This window comes from Vidua macroura, chromosome 11 (assembly GCF_024509145.1).
Source record: "Vidua macroura isolate BioBank_ID:100142 chromosome 11, ASM2450914v1, whole genome shotgun sequence".
Lineage (NCBI taxonomy): Eukaryota > Metazoa > Chordata > Aves > Passeriformes > Viduidae > Vidua > Vidua macroura.
The window spans coordinates 9,754,745-9,772,733 of record NC_071581.1 but is presented as its reverse complement, the minus strand read 5'-3'; the positions used below and the strand labels follow the sequence as shown (position 1 = coordinate 9,772,733).

Here is a 17,989-nt window from a genome sequence, read left to right as displayed (position 1 = left end):
CTCCACTGAGCCGCCCTGGCCCCGCCCCGCGGCCCTCAGGGCGGTGCGGGGGCGGGGCTGGGCCTGGCCGGGGGCGGGGCTCGCCCGGGCCGGGGGCGGGGCTAGGCCGCCGGTGCTAACCATGGCGGCGCGGCTGCGGGCGGGCGCTGCCCGGCGCCGTCGCGGGCCGATGACGCGAGCGGCCGGTGCGGCGTTTCCCGGTGTCGCTGTTCCCGGTGCGATGAGATTGCGCGCCCCGCGCTGATGGCGGCCCGCCGGACACCGCGCGGCTCCGCGCCGGGGCCCAGCGTGGATGAGTTCACCGTCCCCGCCGAGAAGAGCTGCCTCCTGGAGCGCAGCCGGGGCCGCATCGAGGGCTTGTTCGAGGTGCGGCTGGCCGTGCTGGGGGCGCAGGGGGACTGGCGGCCCGCGCTGCAGCCGCCAAACGCGAGTGCCAGGATCTGGGTGCAGCTGGCGGGCTGCACGAAGGCCGTGAGCAGAGCCAAGGTACGGGGCCGGGCGGGGCGCTGGGGCCGCGGGCTCTGCGTGCGGAAGGGCCCGCCGGACCGGCACGGCCGGGGCCGTGGGGCGCGGGTTGGAGGAAGAAAGGGTGGGGAAAAGCCGAGTGCCACAGGAGGAAACAGAAACGGCGCTGCTTTGGCAGGTGGGTGTGTGCCCGGTGCCAGGGAGTCTCCCGCCGTGTTGACATAAGCGCAGGGAATAAAGCGAAACAACTCAGCTGGGAAGTGCAAAGTTCACGGGCACCGCGTTATGAAATAGTCCAGCCCGTAGCTGAGGGGTAACACCGGTGGGGATGGGCTGAGTTTTGTTTTAAAGCGAGATTGAAATGTTTCGCTTTCCTTTTTCCTCGCGAAGTCAAGAACTTCCTCGGAGTTGTTTGGGCGTTGCCGTGTTTTGCCTTACAGACTTCGCTTATTCTGTGGCATTTAGTAGCTCGTTGGCCAAGCTCTTACTAAAGCTTAACGCAGCTAGTATTTCCTTCATGTAAAAGCTGTCAGACCTGAACGGCTTCACCAGTGTGGAGCAGGTAGTTCTCTTTTCGACCCCGCTCTAACGCGTTAAGAGAACTGCCTGTGCAGGTTGTGTCTCAGAGGGGGCAGCAGTTGCTGTGAAATGTTTTCACGCGTGTTAAATGTCTTGCACAACTAACCTTTGGGGGGAGTTTCTCAGCAGTGATGCTGAAATTGATATTACTCATAATGAGCCTGGCAAGTACAGCTGCCTGAATCATGTGATGAGAATTTTGGTGTGAGCAGTAGCTAGGCTGAGGGTCCCTTTCAAACCCAAAATCTCGATATATGGGCGTTGGTCGGTCTGTTTGTGTAACTACGCTTGGATGTTCGTGGGGATCCAGAGCGTGTGTTTTGGGACTGATTTCAGACTTGGCAGCCCTCTTTCAAAAACTTTATTCCTTAACTGTGTCATGCACGTGTTCCTCAACATGTAATGCACTTCCTTACGATCAGCTGTAAGAAAAATACTATGACTATATAGGGGTTTGAATTATTTGACTCTGAAATTTACTCTAAACCAATTTGCCTGGGCTCAGAGAATCCAGAAACTGTTACAGATAGCTATTCTACTCCAGGTATCTGCAGTGCAACTTCCCTTTTTTCCAGGAAATTAAAGCACAAGAAATAAATAGCACAGGATATCCATTTTCTAATTGCTGCCTTTCCTAACAAGATAAAAAAAAAAATGTTTTCTACCCTTAATACTTTAAAGGGTATAAGAAACTTGATTTCTCTTACAGGTAGAGCAGTTTTCAGACACTGTCTGGAGGAATTATTGTATACAAAGTACAATTGCTTGTCTTCCATTGAAAGGTTTGGTGGTAGCAATTTGTGTTATAACTTATTAGTCATAGGTAATGTATAGGTACTCCATTGCTACTTCGTTAAAAACAAAAGTTCCTAGATTTAGAGTATCCTTTTCACCAATTACGTTATCTTGTTGCTCGGCATAAGCAGTCATGTGATGAGTGAGGCGTGGAGAGTAACCCCGTGGGTTTTGCTGGGGAAGCAGTTTGTGCTGATATGCTCCTGAGGCAGCCTGCCTTGATAGCAGTGATGATGTAACTCGAGGTGATAGGAAATGATGTTACATTATTCATTACCTTGTGTTGGTTCTCAGCTCCACTTAAAACAAATAATGTTTGAGAGTAAATATACGTAGTATACTTAGGATTCTGCAAATACAATGACTGCAGCTTAGAAGCTGGTTTCATTTTAGTAAAGAATTTTAAGCACAGAAGGAGGTAGTTTGGGAAAAATAATGCTATCTGAAAGAATAAGTAGTATACTGTATTGACAGAGTTTTGAACTCCTGACACATTTAAAACAAGGTAGTATAGTGAATTTACCAATTTACCTGTAGTACCTTACAGGTGGCAGAAATAGCATTGGGATATACATATATATATACACACACACACACATATATATATATATATGTGTGTGTGTGTATATATATATATGTATGTATGTATGTATATAAAATTTTGTGTGTGTGTTTGAAAATCTTGAACTTCAGGAACACAGAAGTATCTGGAGCCTGGAGTTTTCTCAGTCAGTAACAAAAATATGGGATGGCTGCTGGCATGATAAGCCTTAGGAAATGTACTTTGAAACTGTGTAGAAGTTCAGGTTCATGGACTAGGTAGAACTCTAGTGAAAGGCATTTGTTCATGAAGAGTTCTCTTTGACCAAAGAATAGGGACAGGAAAATAAATATCTTCTGACAGTCTTTTAAACTGTTTGATCTACAAATTAAGTTACCTGTTACTATCAGGTATAAATGAGAGAATATAAAAGAGCTTTCTATGAGATCTATTAAAAATAATTTTAGATATTGGTGTTTTATTGCTATTGTCCTGTTTACTGGTAGTGTTTACTTTCTGACATGACTTATGCTAAGTTTGCTTTATTTTCTAATGTTTCTGTCCATTATTGACCTAGTAAAAACCAATTAGATATATTAGGTTTTCACAACTATTCACTTTGCTCTCTTTCTCCTCTTAGGAGTACATCAAGGGACTGTGTGAACCTGAGCTAGAAGAAAAGGAGTACTACCCAAAGGACATGCACTGCATCTTTGTTGGTGCACAGAGCCTGTTTCTCAACAGTCTTATTCAGGATACCTGTGCTGATGTAACAGTGCTGGAAATGGGATTGCTCAGTATTAAGGGGGGTGCAGAAGCTGTTGTTATGGCTCAAAGTCATGTGCAGCAGTTTGTGAAGCTTTTTGAGAATAATGAAAGCTTATTAAATGACAATGAATCAGAGATTAAAAAGCAGTTCAGACAATTTGTGGAAGCACATGCAGATAAGTATACAATGGATTTACTGATTTTGCCTAGTGCACTAAAAAGAGAACTCCTAGCTCTCACCCAAACTGCTGTTCCTGAAGGGGTGACTGGTATCATAGATCTCACAGGCTCTGAAAGCCCACAGCAGCTTGGACAGAACAGCACCTCCAAAGTCATTGCTGCAAACAGAGATGGAAGAGCAGGTGGGGAGGAAGCAAGAAGCAATGCTGGCACACCTGTAACTGAGCTTACAAAGCAAATGGACACTGTGTTTTCTGATGATTCTGAAACAAGGTTTGTTCCCATAAAGGACCCTCTGTTAGAGGCAGTGGCCTTTAAAGAGAGGCAGTCTTGTAAAAGAAGGTCCTCTGATGAGGAGGAAAGGCTCCCTAAAAAGCATTTCTCTTTGGAAGATGATCCACAAGGGAAATCTGCTTTACACAAGAATTCTTCGGACTCTGATGCAGTTGTTGATTTGGTTTTGGATAGCTGCACAGAATCAGATGGTCCTACTTACTGCCTTAAAGAAGGTGATGCTCTCACTGAGGAAATGGAATATAAGATTCTTGTGAACTTTTTCAGAACAATGGGATATTCCCAAAATATTGTTGAAAAGGTTATTGGTATCCTAGGACAATCTGTGGAACCATTAATCTTGCTAGAAGAAATTGAAAAGGAAAGTTTGAAGTTTAAAAAAGAACATGAGCAGTCATCTCAAAAGCCTAGAACTGTCAATCTTCCTTTAGGAAATAATGTAAATAATTCACAAAAGCGAGAAGACAAAGGCATTTCTAGGAATAAAAGTCCACTTAAATCCAGTCATACTTCAAAGGAGACAAAAAATGAATATCACCAAATAAGAGGTGCTCCAGACACACAAGTTGGTGCAGAAGATAAAATGCATAGATTGGTATGTGAATCTTCCCCTCCCAACAAAAATTCAGTTCTGTGCCATAAACAGAGAGATGTTTATGGCCCTGGTAAGAATCACAACTCAAAATCAAGCAATCTAGAAACTGATGGTGGGGTAACTTTCAGCACTGTGCACGGTGGAGCTCTAAAAGATGTTGGCTTTGTAGCCAGAGGGAGCTCAGATGTGCAGCATATCTCAAGTAAAACTACATTTCAGCAAAAATCTGCAGGGCCCTCAACTGTACAGAACAGCCACCCTGGTTCTGAGGAGCAGCTGGGACACCGCAGCTCTTCTCAAGCAAGGCCTCTCCACCAGCGCCTTTCCCAAACCTCACATTGTGACAATCCTGTCCCAGACTGGTTACTGTCTTCACAAAAACACACTTCAAATCCAGACAGAGACACACTGGGACCACATCCAGATCATTCAGTTACTGGAGTTCAAAGATTTTTGGACTCTCTGAAGAAGCCATACAAACTGGAGTTGATAAATGAACCTGGAAAACCATATTTAAAACATATAATTATTGATGGAAGCAATGTTGCAATTTCGTAAGTATGGTTCTTTTCAGCTATCCCTTTATTAACGGTTCAGTGAACTTTCAGATTAATTGGGGGCTAAGAGGTTGCAGTGGCATATGTTAAGGCTTTGCTAGCTAGGTTTTTGGTGTGCATGTACACAGTTGTGCCATTTCAGAGTAACCTGATTTGAATCACCAGTGTTCAGCTCAATGTAACACTTCAGTCAGAAGTAATCTCAGGGCAAGTTTTGCTCTGTTGCAATCAGCGTTATGTATGAAGCTTAATTTGCTTTGCCAGTGCCTAACAACGAGGTTAAATTATTGCCAATTTAAGTGGTTTGGATTTGAGGAAATTTTTTGTGCTCTTTCTCCTCCAACAGCATTGCATTTCTTGGATCCTGTTATTTTTTGCAAATGTATATATGTATATTTGCCAGCTATGAATGTGCATTACTGAGGTTCCAATATTTCCTTCATGCACCCCAGTGGATTGGCTGCACACACCCCGCATTGGAGTAGGGCACAGTAGCTGGGTGTTATTGACATACAATCTCCAAAAAGGTTATATAACACCTGGAGCCTCCTACCCAACCAAATGAAAACTGATTTTGAAAGGTAAAGGACAGAGCTGCCTCAAAAGAGCAGAACCATTGAGGTATTCAAATGTTCTACTAAATAATCAATGCCTGAGGGCCTGTTGGTTCAATCTTGTAGGTATTCTGCAGCTTCCCTCTGGCTAAATAAAGCCTCATTTGTTTCTTGCATTTCATAAAGTGAAGAGTTGTTTGCAAAATTGCTTTGAATTGTTCTCAGTTTTACTTCTCAATACCTTGAGAACTGCGCTGATTCAGGGTTCTTTTGGCCCCCTTTTTTGATGGGAGTGTGGATATTAATGCATCACCTACATGCTTAGAGTAATGCTCTATGGGTTCCTGAGTCATTGCTTGCCTCATGTCATAAGTCTAGAAAACTGCAAAAGCTGTAGAATATTTTTTGACATGTGCAGCATGTTGATCTGTTATTACATTGTCTCAGGGTGTGGAATGAGGGAATGCCCAGAGTTTACCCTAGCTGCTAATAAGTATTTTTTAATTACCTGGTTTTGTATGCTAGAAACATACATTGAGGGCAGACTGCAATATCCAGTTGTTGGATAATTTAAATTTTATTAAAATGTGGAAGAAACTCAGAATGAAAGAATAATTGAAATGGAATTACCTCTTCCTAGAATAGTTTGTAAATAATATGTACTTGTGGTGGTGCATCCAACCAGAAACACAGGATGCCCAAACAAGGTGGGAAACAAAGGGTAAGCAATTATCCTTTGAAGCCTTAGTAAACTATTTACCTGAATCATAGCCCGACTGGAGGGGCACCATTGTTCCTGCCCTTTGGGGAAGAAAGCCCAGGAGTTACCGAGTTGTGTTGTGGCCAGGGGGACATTTACTGCTGGCCAAAGTCAGTCATCTTGTGGCCCTGTAGCCAGCACTCCTGAGTGAAGCCCTTTGAGCTCTCCTGGGGCTCAGCAGCTGTGGCAGCACCTCTCTCGAGTGGGACACTGCTCAGAGCTCACAAATCCTCACTTTTTTGATACTCAGAGGACTGTTCCTGGTGACAAAGCTCCCACACACCTCTCCACACTTCCTGAGGTGTGACCCTTGCATGTTGGGAAATGCAAAGGGACTTGGTGTGAGCATTTCACTGAAGCTGAGTGGAATTTGTTGATGAGTTCCTTTAAGCACAGAGAATTGTGTACCTGTGTTTATGTGAATTGATCATGGTATGAATGTTACTGCCTCAAATCTACAGTTAAGTCATTGTTATAACTATAGTGAGCCCTATGGAATTATTTGGAAATGTTAAAGTACTCAGTGATAAAGTGCTGCTAAGCCCTTTTGTACCCTTATCTTTGCATCCATATGCTTTGCACCCTCACCCCCTTCTGCATTCCTGGCTTCTGTGTAAATCAGTGCAAACTGATTCTAATTTGATCTTTGTATGTCTTAACCTGTGCAGTAAATAATGAACTTATTCTTCACAAGTTCACAAGAGTGAATGTTGCCTCCAAACTCTGTGAAGCCCTATTTTCACAAATTCACATCAAACCCTGCCTTTGGCAATACCTTTGGCCGTGTTTCTTTAAGCAGCCAAGCCACTCATTTGCAACAGTATTTACTTTAGTTGCAAACCAAAGGGAAAATGTTACATGTCCCAGAAGGCAACCTGCTCTTTGCTGCTTTTGATCATCTTTTGTTTAATTTAGGAAATACCTTTGTAGGCTCTTCAGAGGATATTAAAGAAATGGGACAGGCAAAACCAGTATTTGCAATGGCATTTGGAGAACAGATGCAATCTTTGAGATGGATATCTTGAAAAGACCATCTTGCTGTCGTGATTTGCTGTCCCTTGAGGTGGTAATCTAACTCAGTTAAAACATTTCTTATTTACTTTAGTTTAGTGGTGACATATTTTTTCATATTATTGCTTACATTAATTCTATGTGCTATTTGATAAAGTTGCTTCTATTTGCATGTTTTTTTTAAGTTGTAGCAGAGCAGGATTTTGTGAGCATTCAGGACAAATTGGGAGCTGGTTTTCTAAGCTTCAAAACACTTAAAAAACAGTACGCTGTAGTTCAGCCAGCTTGGAGCTCTAAAACAGGAGGATGAACAAGAAGAGAAAGCATAAATTTTGACATGAATACTGAGACCTCTGCATTTCTTGAAGTCCAGTTTAGAACCATTAATTCATTAAAAATACTTAACAGAATTTTCCAATTTAATGAATAGGATGCCTAACTTAAATTAGTGGGATGATGACTGCATTTAAAGTTTTTGTCCCAGAAGGTTTACAAAGAGTAACTTTTCTATGAAAATTGCCTTCCTTTTTTGACTGTTCTTGGCACCAAGAATGCTTAATTTTATTAAGGACAATGTGGCATAGTATTTTTTCCCCTCTGAAAATTCTGTTAGTAAGTCAGATTTTTTTGCCTTTTATATTTCAGATATGGCTTATTCATTTTTCTGCCTTTCTACATAAAGAATTCCTCTCAAAATTCAGAGAACCTTAATAGATTTACATTTAGACAAACATATTTTTTTATAGAATTTACAAAACTGGAAAAGTATAAATGAATGCTACTACAGGCTGAGTTTCACTGTAAAATATTTCCATGAAAATCTTTTAAAGACCATTATGTTGGGAAGATTTCTTGGTAGGTTAAACTAGGGTTTAAAGATAGGTTCAAAACTAACAGGGCTTACTATTAGGGTTAACTATAAGCACTTGCTTATTATTTGGGAGACTGGTTTAAAAGAAGAATACCACTTGCTCATTTATTGTTAAAAGTACTTTGTAGTGATTTGACATCTAATTCAAAACACAGATTATACACTATTTTGCAAGAAATGCTTTGGCTGTTCATGCCATCAGTGCTCAATCAGTGTGTTTTTTCCTAGGGAATCATATCTTTGTTTTGTCTAAGTGTAGCCTCTATGGAAAGGCTGGAGTCTGGTTAGACAGTTAATTGTGCCATGTGTTAAACAGGCAAATAGGGTCATTGGGATAATTCCAGTTAGGAAGGGCCTCACAAGGTCATTAAGTCTTTGTGTCCCCTCATTTTAGGCAGTTGCTGGTTTTTCTGGAAAGTCACTTAAGGGAGTTGTAAAAACAGATAATTAATATCTTATATTTTTAAATAGAGAAAAAATATTAATGCCAAAATACAATGTTTTGAAAATATTTTTTTTAAATAAATTTCATTATTTTGCTTCAGAACACTCGTTCAGGCTGTTGAAATGAAGGGAGAGGAGTCCCTAAAAGTATCAGGGAGCTGTTCAGATGGAATCCTTGGAATCAGTTGAACCAAAGGTGTTCTGTTTTGTAGTAGGACTGTATTTGGAGCTACTACAATATTGGATTATATCGTTTTAATCTATACTCAATAGAGTTCAGAAACCATCACTATGGGCCTCTTTTTTAAAGCTGAACCTGCTTCTGTTTACTCCATTGTGGTTGTGCCCAGGAAACTGAAAGGAGACTGAGCTATAAAGATGCTAAGTGATATATCTGTTATCTTCTTCTGCTGAAGAGCTCTTTCCATTTAGACGATTCCTTATCATTAACACGCATCTGCCTTTTCTTTTCCTGAGGCTCTATGTGGGACTTTCAGCTTCACTTGGCAAGGTTTTGTTCAGTTTTCTTTGTTTTTCTGGTAGTAAAACCCTAATGAATTTAATATCCCTTCTTTTTGTTTCACCCTCAGTCATGGTCTAAGGAAATTCTTCTCCTGTCGAGGAATTGCAATAGCTGTTGACTACTTTTGGAGACGTGGCCACAGAAATATTACTGTGTTTGTTCCACAGTGGAGAACAAGACGTGACCCTTCCATTACAGGTGAGGGACGTTCCTAATGTTTCCTTAATTAAAGAGTAACCTTTTCTTTGTAAAGACTGTAACTTTTTCTTTGGGTACTTCTGTGAAGAATAAATGGAGAAGGAACGTTTCATCAAATGCTGAGCCCAATTGGGTTTCTATACACAGTGTGAGAGACCCTGAAATGCTCTGTAGGCTAACAGCTGTGCCATCGGGGGAGGCCTCTTTGGGTTGGTTTTTGTTTGCTCTTTAATTTCTAGTTTTGACCTCCTCCTCCCCATTTTTATAGTATGAGCAATTCTTCAGCTATCAATGTCATTTCTATAGCTTAATTGGTACAAAAATAGCCCATCTTCTCTCTGCTAATTTTATCTCAGACTAATTGTCAAATCATGTTTTAACAGAGCAGAATTTCTTAACGCAGCTCGCGGATGTTGGAATATTGTCTTTAACCCCTGCAAGGATGGTTTTAGGAGCAAGAATTGCTGCTCATGATGACAGGTACAGAATATATGTAGCTTTAAAGTCATTTTAAACATCTGACTAATGGTAGTGAAAGCTCAATATTTCATGAGCAGTTATGTTAGCTAGTTCTGCAACCTTTCTAGACAGAGTTATGCATCCAACTTAAGACTGAGTTTTACATCTGTTTCATTATTTCACTGTTGTAGGAAACACTACTATGTATTCAGAAATTCATGGAGAACTACAAGTTTTCATGGCAATTAAAAAAAAAAAATTAATCCCCCAGTAATGTTTTTATGCTTTCCTGGTCATCACTCTATCCCTGAATTGCCTTTTATTCTTGGGGCATAAATCATCTGCTGATCAGACAGTACTAAGCTCCATTTTCTTCTTGATTTCATGGTGCCACAAAGACCTTGCTGTGTGTTTGGAGCAGTGTATTTGTAACAATGCATAAGTCAGCCATAAGTGAACTTCTAAGTTAATTTGACCACCAAAGATCAGCTTTAAAATGTGGGGATCATCTGACAGTGAACAAGACACTGTAAGCTTTAGGAGTCTGTGGGAGTTTCCTGGTACTTCATTAATGTTTTATGTATACCCAGCCTTTCATAAGAAATGCTCTGGCAGTGCAGTTGAGATTATTGTGGAAATAAGTGTTTTAATAACATATTTGCACTTTTGTTAAAAGCATGCACTTTCTTTAAAAGGACACCATCCATTATCTTGTGGCTAAAATTGTTTCAAATGGCAAAAAATGTATTTTCAGTGACATTATAAAAGAAAGCAAAGATTTTTCTTTTGCTTAATAAATCAGTAGTTGTTTTTTCATAGTTTAACAGAAAGGTTTTTAAGAAGTGTTGACAGAGCAAACAACTAACATACAGAACACAGACATTAATGCTAAGCAAAAAAGTGTATGGAAATGAGATTGCTTTGGATTGTGTAATAAATACTGTACTGCATAAAACATGCCATTTACCTGTGCAAATATTTAGATTATGGGGTTTGGGGGCTTTTGCTTCTGTGGGTTTGTTTGTTTGGGTTTTTTAATGGGGAAGAAAACATCCCATGAAGACTCTGCTGCACTAAATAAGTGCATGCTACAGAAAATATTGTTGTAAGTTTAAGGTGGGTAAAAACAGGGTAATTTCCTGGTAATCAAGGTGCTTATTTTTATGCAAATAGATTACTTTGGGATGATTAAATGTTTCATTCTCTTCATCTTTGGATTGTTTTCAGCAAAACAAACTATCTTAGTGATCTTTGGAATTAATTTTACAGATTTTTGTTACACCTTGCTGCTAAAACTGGAGGTGTTATTGTGACTAATGATAACTTCAGAGAATTTGTGACAGAATCATTTGCCTGGAGAGAAATTATTCAAAAAAGGTAATAATTGAATTTCTGTGAAGTTTTAAAAGGATGTCTGTCCTTGTAGTTGTAGGCACTCTACCGACATGTGGGATTTTGTTATCTTTAATTAATCTGTCATGCAATTCTGGTAGATCCAAACAAAGTACTCTGTGACTCACTGTGGTGATTCATGGCCTTACAGTCATGTGTTGAGTAGTCTAATGTCCCTGTTATTCATATATTCTGTCATGTTTGTGTGTTAATTGCTCTCATAAGCAGGAGCTTGGTGTAACAGCACGTGTGTCACTTTTGAAGGTCAGTGTTGGATCTGGTTTGAGCTGTCCACTTTCACAGCCTCTCTTGTCTGAAAGCTCTTTTTTTTTTTTCAGGGAGACATGATAGCTGATGAGGATGTAGTGTCACTTTTAATTATTCAGAATCAATCACTCTTTACTCAAGTGGGACAGATTGTCACAGCTAAACAAAATGAGCACTTGCAGCATACCCATGTAGCCATTTCCCTGCAATTGTTGTTCTTTGGGTTTAGATGAGTTCACTTAGTTATCAAATATTCCTGCTTCATCTTGTGGACTTTTGTTTCTGCTTGTTTCTTCTTGTTTGTTGGGTTTGGGTGTTTGGGATTTTTTTTTTCCAATTTCAGTTAAATCAGGTTATTTTACTGCTGAGGTGTGATCTTCTGTGAGTAAAATTTCTCACTAATTCCTCAGTGTCCCTGACAGTTTCTGAGGGTACATCTGTTACAGTGGCTGGGGTCAGTATAGCACTAATGAAATAAGGAACTAAAAACTTGCCCTGGATTCACACAATATAGCTGTGAGACCATGGAGTTGATGCTGGTTGATCATGTAGACATTTACATCATTTCTTGAGTGAATTCTACCCAAGTCAGGTTATGTTCTCCCACAGAACTTTAGCAAGAATACTTGGCGTGGCATCTTGAGTCTGTGGTTTAAGAGCTTATGTTAACATCTGCTATTAGTTTTACTTCTGGGGAAATTCCACTGTACCAAATCTCCTCCTTGCAGACAAATTTCAGCTGAACTGGATTGTTTGTTTTTTTTTTTAATGCAGATTTCTACCTGTCCCAAAGTGATTCCAGAAAAAAGGTTTTGTGTCTTAACTGTAAACATTTAATACTATATTTGCAAGTTGTGTAGCTTTCTGCTAACACAGGCATTTCAGCTACATGACTGAAGATCCTTGCAAGGAAAAGGAGTTAGAACAACCAAAAAATCTCTGATCACCTAGAAAACTCCACTGTGGTCTTGTTGCAAATTTTCTGTCATAAAACAGTTGCTGGGAAAAAAAAAAAAAAAAAAAACAAAAACAAAAAGGGGAAGCTGTGTTCTGCAGTGTAATAGGGAGAGTTCACAGTTCCCATGGAATTAGACAGGGATTGCTGGTTGTGTCTTAGTTGGGTTTACTAATTAGTCTTCAGGGACTCCTGGTATGGTGTCTACTCTAAGGACATTTGTCCTGTGCTACAAAGGTGAAGGACAACAAGGGTGAAATACCTTGTTATTTAAAAGAACTCTCTTGCAGGTTGCTCCAGTACACTTTTGCTGGTGACATATTTATGGTTCCTGATGATCCTTTGGGAAGAAATGGACCCAGATTAGATGACTTCCTTCGAAGTGAAGGCTGTTCTAGGTATAAACACTGTTTTCACTTTTGTTTGACACAGTTATTTCACATTTGAAATAAACTGTTCTCCTGCTTCACTCACACGTCTGTAAAGCACAGTAAAGTTAAGCAGGAACACTGTAGCATGTAGCAGTTTAACAAAAAAACAAAAAAAAAAAAAACAAAAATGTTTTTCCTGTTACTTCAGTTGGTTCAGAAACTGCTGGTGACATTTGCCTCTGAGATCTCTCTGAGAACTGAGATAAGTACAACAAAATCTGCTTCTGAGATTTGACTGTGGTGGCTTTTATGCACAGGTCTGTTAACAGCACCCAGAGGTGCCAGAGATGTGGATCTGTGTTGTTAATTACACTGATGGTATCCAAGACACCTTGGCTGGTCACTTCTTCATAGTGGGACAATAGGTGCTACACTCTGCACTTGGGTTTTTTTTGTCAGGGGGTGACACTTCACCTCATGGTTGAGGGTACTTTACTGTTGTCAAAACAATTTTTGAAGCATTGTTATTAAATCTGGTTGTATTTGAGTAATACTTATAAATATTAATGAACATATGTTGTTCATTTAAGATTAATATACTTTTTAAATGTGCACATATTCAAAGTATGAATTTGCTTTGCATGAACTGCCAAGATTTGAGGATTAGTTTGCTCTTTTGCACAATATAATAATAGTCTGTTCTTTTACCAGTTTAGGAAGTAGAAATGCTAATAATTCTGAGGAGTATTGAGAGGGCTTTTAAAAACAAGTGAGATAACTTAAAAATTCTCAATAGAAAAGGCAAGCTATTCTTAAGGATTAATACAATGAATAAGCAAGAATCTCATCTATTGTAAACATTTGAGGAAAGTAGAACTTTTTTATACTATAGATTACAAGCTGATTTGAAAATAAGTGTGTTGACATTAAAAAAGCAAGTGTAGTGCTAGAACTCCAGAAGGAAATGCAGAGTATTCAAGCACAAAAGTACAAAACCTTTGAGATGTTATTTGGAGCACTGTGTTTTACCTGCCTGTGTCTGAGAGAAATAAAATGGAAACAGTGTTCTGAGGTAGGTGAGTGTGATGATTGTAGAAATAGAGTCTTTTGAGAAGACCACAGAAGAGCTTGGTTTCTTATCTGTAAACTTGGAACTGGAACTAGGCTTTGGTGTTTGTTTTGGGGTTGGGCTGGGGCAGGGGGGGTGGACCAGGAAGAACAGAGAAAAGCTGCCAGTGCAGAGTTAATTTTGTTCCTTCCCTGTGACTTTTCTACATGATTTAAATCATGCAGAAAGCATAAATGGCAGCAGGAACAAGATCAGAAACTGGCAGGATCTTCAGCAGTTAGAAAACCTTTCCACACTGAGTAACTGGAGGTGTCATAACACAAATGCTTTTAAAATAGAGCTCTGTAATTTAGGTACTGTTTCCCTTGGTGGTAGGAAACTAGACTGTAACACGAGTTCCACTTCACATTTCTCTGGTATCTGCTGGCATCTGAAGTAGGCTGACCTTTATATTTTGTAGTGCTTGCAGTGTATAGAGTAGCAAAACTTTTTAAAATCTGAAATGAAATTGCAATAATTAAGAGTATTCAAATCCTGAGATTCCTAAAACAACTTCATTGGCCTGTTAAGGATACCATACAAAGGAAACAAGGCCCTGATCTAAATAGAGCACAGCTCAGTCCAGAGCAAAAGTACATGAGGAATAGTCTCGTGAAGCAGTTTTGGAAGCCCCTTTGGTCTGTCAGCAGTTTCACATGCTCCACGTCAGTGTACATGTTTTCAATGTATCTTTTTATCTATATCTTCATAAAATTTGCTGTAATCTGCCAAGTAAAGGACTCACAGCATATTGAGGCTATTCCTGAGTGATATTAATGTTAGTTGTGCCAGATTCATATTGAGAGCTGTTACACCTCCTGTTTTGTTTCACTTTGAAAGAATGCTTGTCATTTGATTCCAGTCAGTAACTGCATGAGCAGCAGGGAAGTTTAAGTTATACACATTTGTCTTTTCTTTCTCATGTACACAGAGGGCTACAGTTAGTATGTCCTTTAGCCTAATTAATTTTTAAAAATTCTTTTGTTCCATAGAGATTCCTGGTCAACACACAAGGCTTTGCAGAGCAGTGGACAGTATTCTTCTGAGACCCCCTTTTTCCTCCCCGAAGTGAGCAGTAGCAGTCGACAGCCTGGAGGCAGAGTGCATGATGATCGTTCATCCCAGTGGCTTCCATGGGAAGAAAACACAGAGCCCTGTCCAGCAATTCCACCACAGAGATCTCCCTCAGAAACAGCCCAGCTAAGAGAAGCCCTGATCAAAATTTTTCCTGACTATGATCAAAGGCAGAAGATTGATCAAATACTATCTAATCATCCATTTATGAGAGATCTTAATGCACTGTCTGCCATGGTGCTTGACTGAATGCTTACACAGCTTGTATATCACAACTGCTCTGACTAACAATTATGAATGTGAAGAAAAATGTCGCTCTTTTATGTTACTTTGTGAATATTAAAAACCTAATTTTATTTGTATAAACAAAGATATTTTTCTCTATGTTCTGTTGCTAATAGATGCCAGGTTTTGGTAAATTAAAAACTGCTGCTACTACAGATTTTTAGCAATATTTTCTATGAAAAAGAACCCCAAGTCTTCTGCTTCACTCGAGCCGCTTGTTAAAGCAGTGGCAGTACTCCCTTTTGAGCAGTGTGTTCATACTTTTTACAAAACCCTTTTCCTGGAAGGCAGCATTCCTGTCAGCTGGAGACCCGCGTGTGGGAGCAGCTGCCAGCAGGTGGCGGCCGCGGGCCCGTGAGCATCCCCGGGAAGGGCCGGAAAATCCAAGAAAATCCAAGAAAATCCATTTGCTCTTTCAGGCTGAAGTGCTGTGTGGGGTAGTTAGAAGAGAAAGTATAAATTCACGGCTCTCAGGAAGAACGCGTTTTGAATTCTTTAAAAGATTTGAAACCTACAATGGTTTTTAAATCGGGAATTATCTTGACTATCAGTATTCTCTAAGAATAATTTTAATATCTTTAACAGTTGCACTGATGCCTTGTCTGTTCTAAGTGTGAATGGTGTGACATTAACAGAATGTGACACTGTCTGTATAGAAATGGCTTTTTTGTGCAGAGCTACAGCTGTAGTCAGCTCCACCCCTTTAGATCTGTTCTGGGATCTATCCCAGAAGTAAGGGGGGGAAAAGGAAAATAATTTATTAAAGCTGACCAATAGGACCACTTTCTAAAGCAGAGCAAAGTTAAGATTGTCTGTATCTCTGTACACACTTAAGGCTGTTACTCCTTCCTTTTAACCAGTCTCTGGTGCCAAATGTTCACATGAGTAAATTCAAATTAGACTGTAAAGAAAAGTAGGCTCCAGAGCCTACATTCAACTTCTGATGTACTGAGCCTTACTCTAAAGCATTAGTGGCTTTCTCTCCAGTTCCATGGGGTCTGAAATCACTCTTTGTTTATATGCAAAAGAGCTGAAATATGCTTGAGGAACTGGGGGTTTTGAAAGACTTCTTTGCATGGCCCTTTCACATTTTGTGAAGTCAGAAACAGAAGGCAGTCTTGCTCTTCCCTGAACACAAGCAACCTGAAAGAGAATTGCAGCAAAAACAAAAAAAGTTTTAGGAACAGTAGTTACAGCTTCTCAAAACTACAGGTGATGATGACGGGAGGCCTTTAATGTTTCTACATCCAAACAGACAAATCTAAATTATTCTTTATTCTGTATGAGTGGGAGATTTGCTATTCAGGTGGGCAGAGTCCTTCTGACCAGCACATGTTTGCCAAGAACTAGTTCTTACCTGTGAAGTGTTACATAATCTCTGAGTTCTAACCCCATAAAAACTTAATGCAGATTCTTAAAGCCTTTTTCACTGACTACAGTTGGTATAATTTTAATAAATAGTAAGAGAATAAATCACCAGCTCCCTCACGCTGCCTGGGGGGCCTGTCTACGTGTGTGAACGTGCTCCTTGAAGAAGAACTTGTCTTCTTTTCATTAGGTATATCCCTGATTGCATATGTTGTTTCCACTTTTTAGGTGCTAGTATGGGGATATAAATATATTGTAATCTTTATTTCATAGAGAATTGCTTCATGGAGTTGGAAGGGAACCACAAGGATCATCCAGTCCAACTCCTGGCCTCCCACACTTCAGCAATCCCACCCCATGCCTGAGAGCCTTGTCCAAACACTTCTCGAGTTCTGTCAGGCTTGGGGCTGTGCCCACTTCCCTGGGGAGGCTGTTCAGTGCCCAACCACCCTCTGAGTGAAGAGCTTTTCCTGATCTAACCTAAATCCCCCCACTCAGCTTCAAGCCTCAAGTCCTGTCACGAGAGCAAAGAGATTGGTACTCTTTCTCCTTTCTCTATTTCTTTCTCCAAAGTCTGTTTCTGAAACATGTCTTGTGCTAATCAACCTTTGGTTGTAGCAAAAACACAACTAGAAGCAGTGTTTGGAGTGGAAAATACCAGGGACTTTCCCTTACGTGTGAGTGACCTGGCATTTCCCTCTCCCTCCCTTTAAAGGGGTAAAGTCCTGAGACTGATTCCTGGTGTAAGGCCAAGTGCAGGATTTCTATGACAAATACAACAGTTTACTGTTAAAAGGAGTGTTTTCTCTGACGTCTTAAGAGCATGTAATGTAAACAATTTCATTGCGGTTGTCAACAAGCAAAGTTCAGATGAGTCCCAGTAGTCGGTGCTAGTGCTGCTGTTTTCCTTCCTGTTTTAGTGCCTTATTGGGGTAGCTCGTGTTTTGGATGAGCATTCTGAACCAGAGAGAGAGTGCCTGTGAAAGTTCCATGACAAACAGTGACTCACAGTGTCTTTCTAATACTGGCAGTGTTTCCTTCTGTTTAGCAAGCTTGCAGGCTGGGTTTGATATGAATGCCTTTCCTGCTCGAATTTTGTGTAGCTGCATTAAATGCTATTTTTAGATCTGGGGCTGGTTTATGTTCTGAATGGCTCTGTTTTATTGGAAAGGAGTAGCTCTGCTATAATTCAGGTATAAGACCTGTTATTTTCACAAATACAGTTTAGAATCATGATGACTTTGCAGATTCCAAGACCCAGTCTGCTGTCTGGTATTTGGAGGAGTCTGGTTATATAAGCAGGTGTTTTCTCTGATGTGTTCAGTTTCTCTTTTTTATCAGAGAATGGAAATCCAAATGCCTTACAAGAGTGTAACTCATGGTGTTCAGACTATTCCTAGCCTTCCTGACTGCTACTGTTTGTGTTCAATTTTGTACAAAAATCTACCAGTTCTGTGTATGTTGGTATACAACTCTGTGCATACAGTGGAAATACTGCAGTGCTCAAGTAGATGGTGTAGACGATGACTTTTAAAAAACATGGAGTTTAGATTTGTACTTTTTTTACCTGTGTAT

At 40.2% G+C, this 17,989-nt stretch overlaps 1 protein-coding gene across 3 annotated transcripts; it reads left to right on the top strand.

The window, feature by feature from the left end:
• Positions 1 to 157: 157 nt before the first annotated feature.
• N4BP1 (NEDD4 binding protein 1) lies at positions 158 to 15,131 on the top strand. Of its 3 annotated transcripts, XM_053987301.1 has the most exons (7): positions 214 to 486; positions 3,021 to 4,771; positions 9,005 to 9,135; positions 9,519 to 9,615; positions 10,864 to 10,971; positions 12,499 to 12,606; positions 14,680 to 15,131. In XM_053987301.1, the coding sequence occupies exons 1-7, from the start codon at positions 244 to 246 to the stop codon at positions 15,008 to 15,010; spliced, it is 2,769 nt and encodes a 922-aa protein (XP_053843276.1). In that variant the 5' UTR covers positions 214 to 243; the 3' UTR covers positions 15,011 to 15,131. The 3 variants fall into 3 exon arrangements, with proteins under 3 accessions (XP_053843277.1, XP_053843278.1, XP_053843276.1); XM_053987302.1 differs by lacking the exon at positions 12,499 to 12,606 and having other exon boundaries at positions 158 to 486; XM_053987303.1 differs by lacking the exons at positions 9,005 to 9,135; positions 9,519 to 9,615; positions 10,864 to 10,971; positions 12,499 to 12,606 and having other exon boundaries at positions 158 to 486.
• The last annotated feature ends 2,858 nt before the right edge of the window (positions 15,132 to 17,989 follow it).

Coding starts and splice junctions, on each gene's coding strand:
- N4BP1 (XM_053987301.1), top strand. CDS start 244: ATGGCGGCCCGCCGGACACCGCGCGGCTCCGCGCCGGGGCCCAGCGTG. Junction 487..3,020: donor AGGCCGTGAGCAGAGCCAAG/GTACGGGGCCGG, acceptor TTCTCCTCTTAG/GAGTACATCAAGGGACTGTG. Junction 4,772..9,004: donor GGAAGCAATGTTGCAATTTC/GTAAGTATGGTT, acceptor TTTCACCCTCAG/TCATGGTCTAAGGAAATTCT.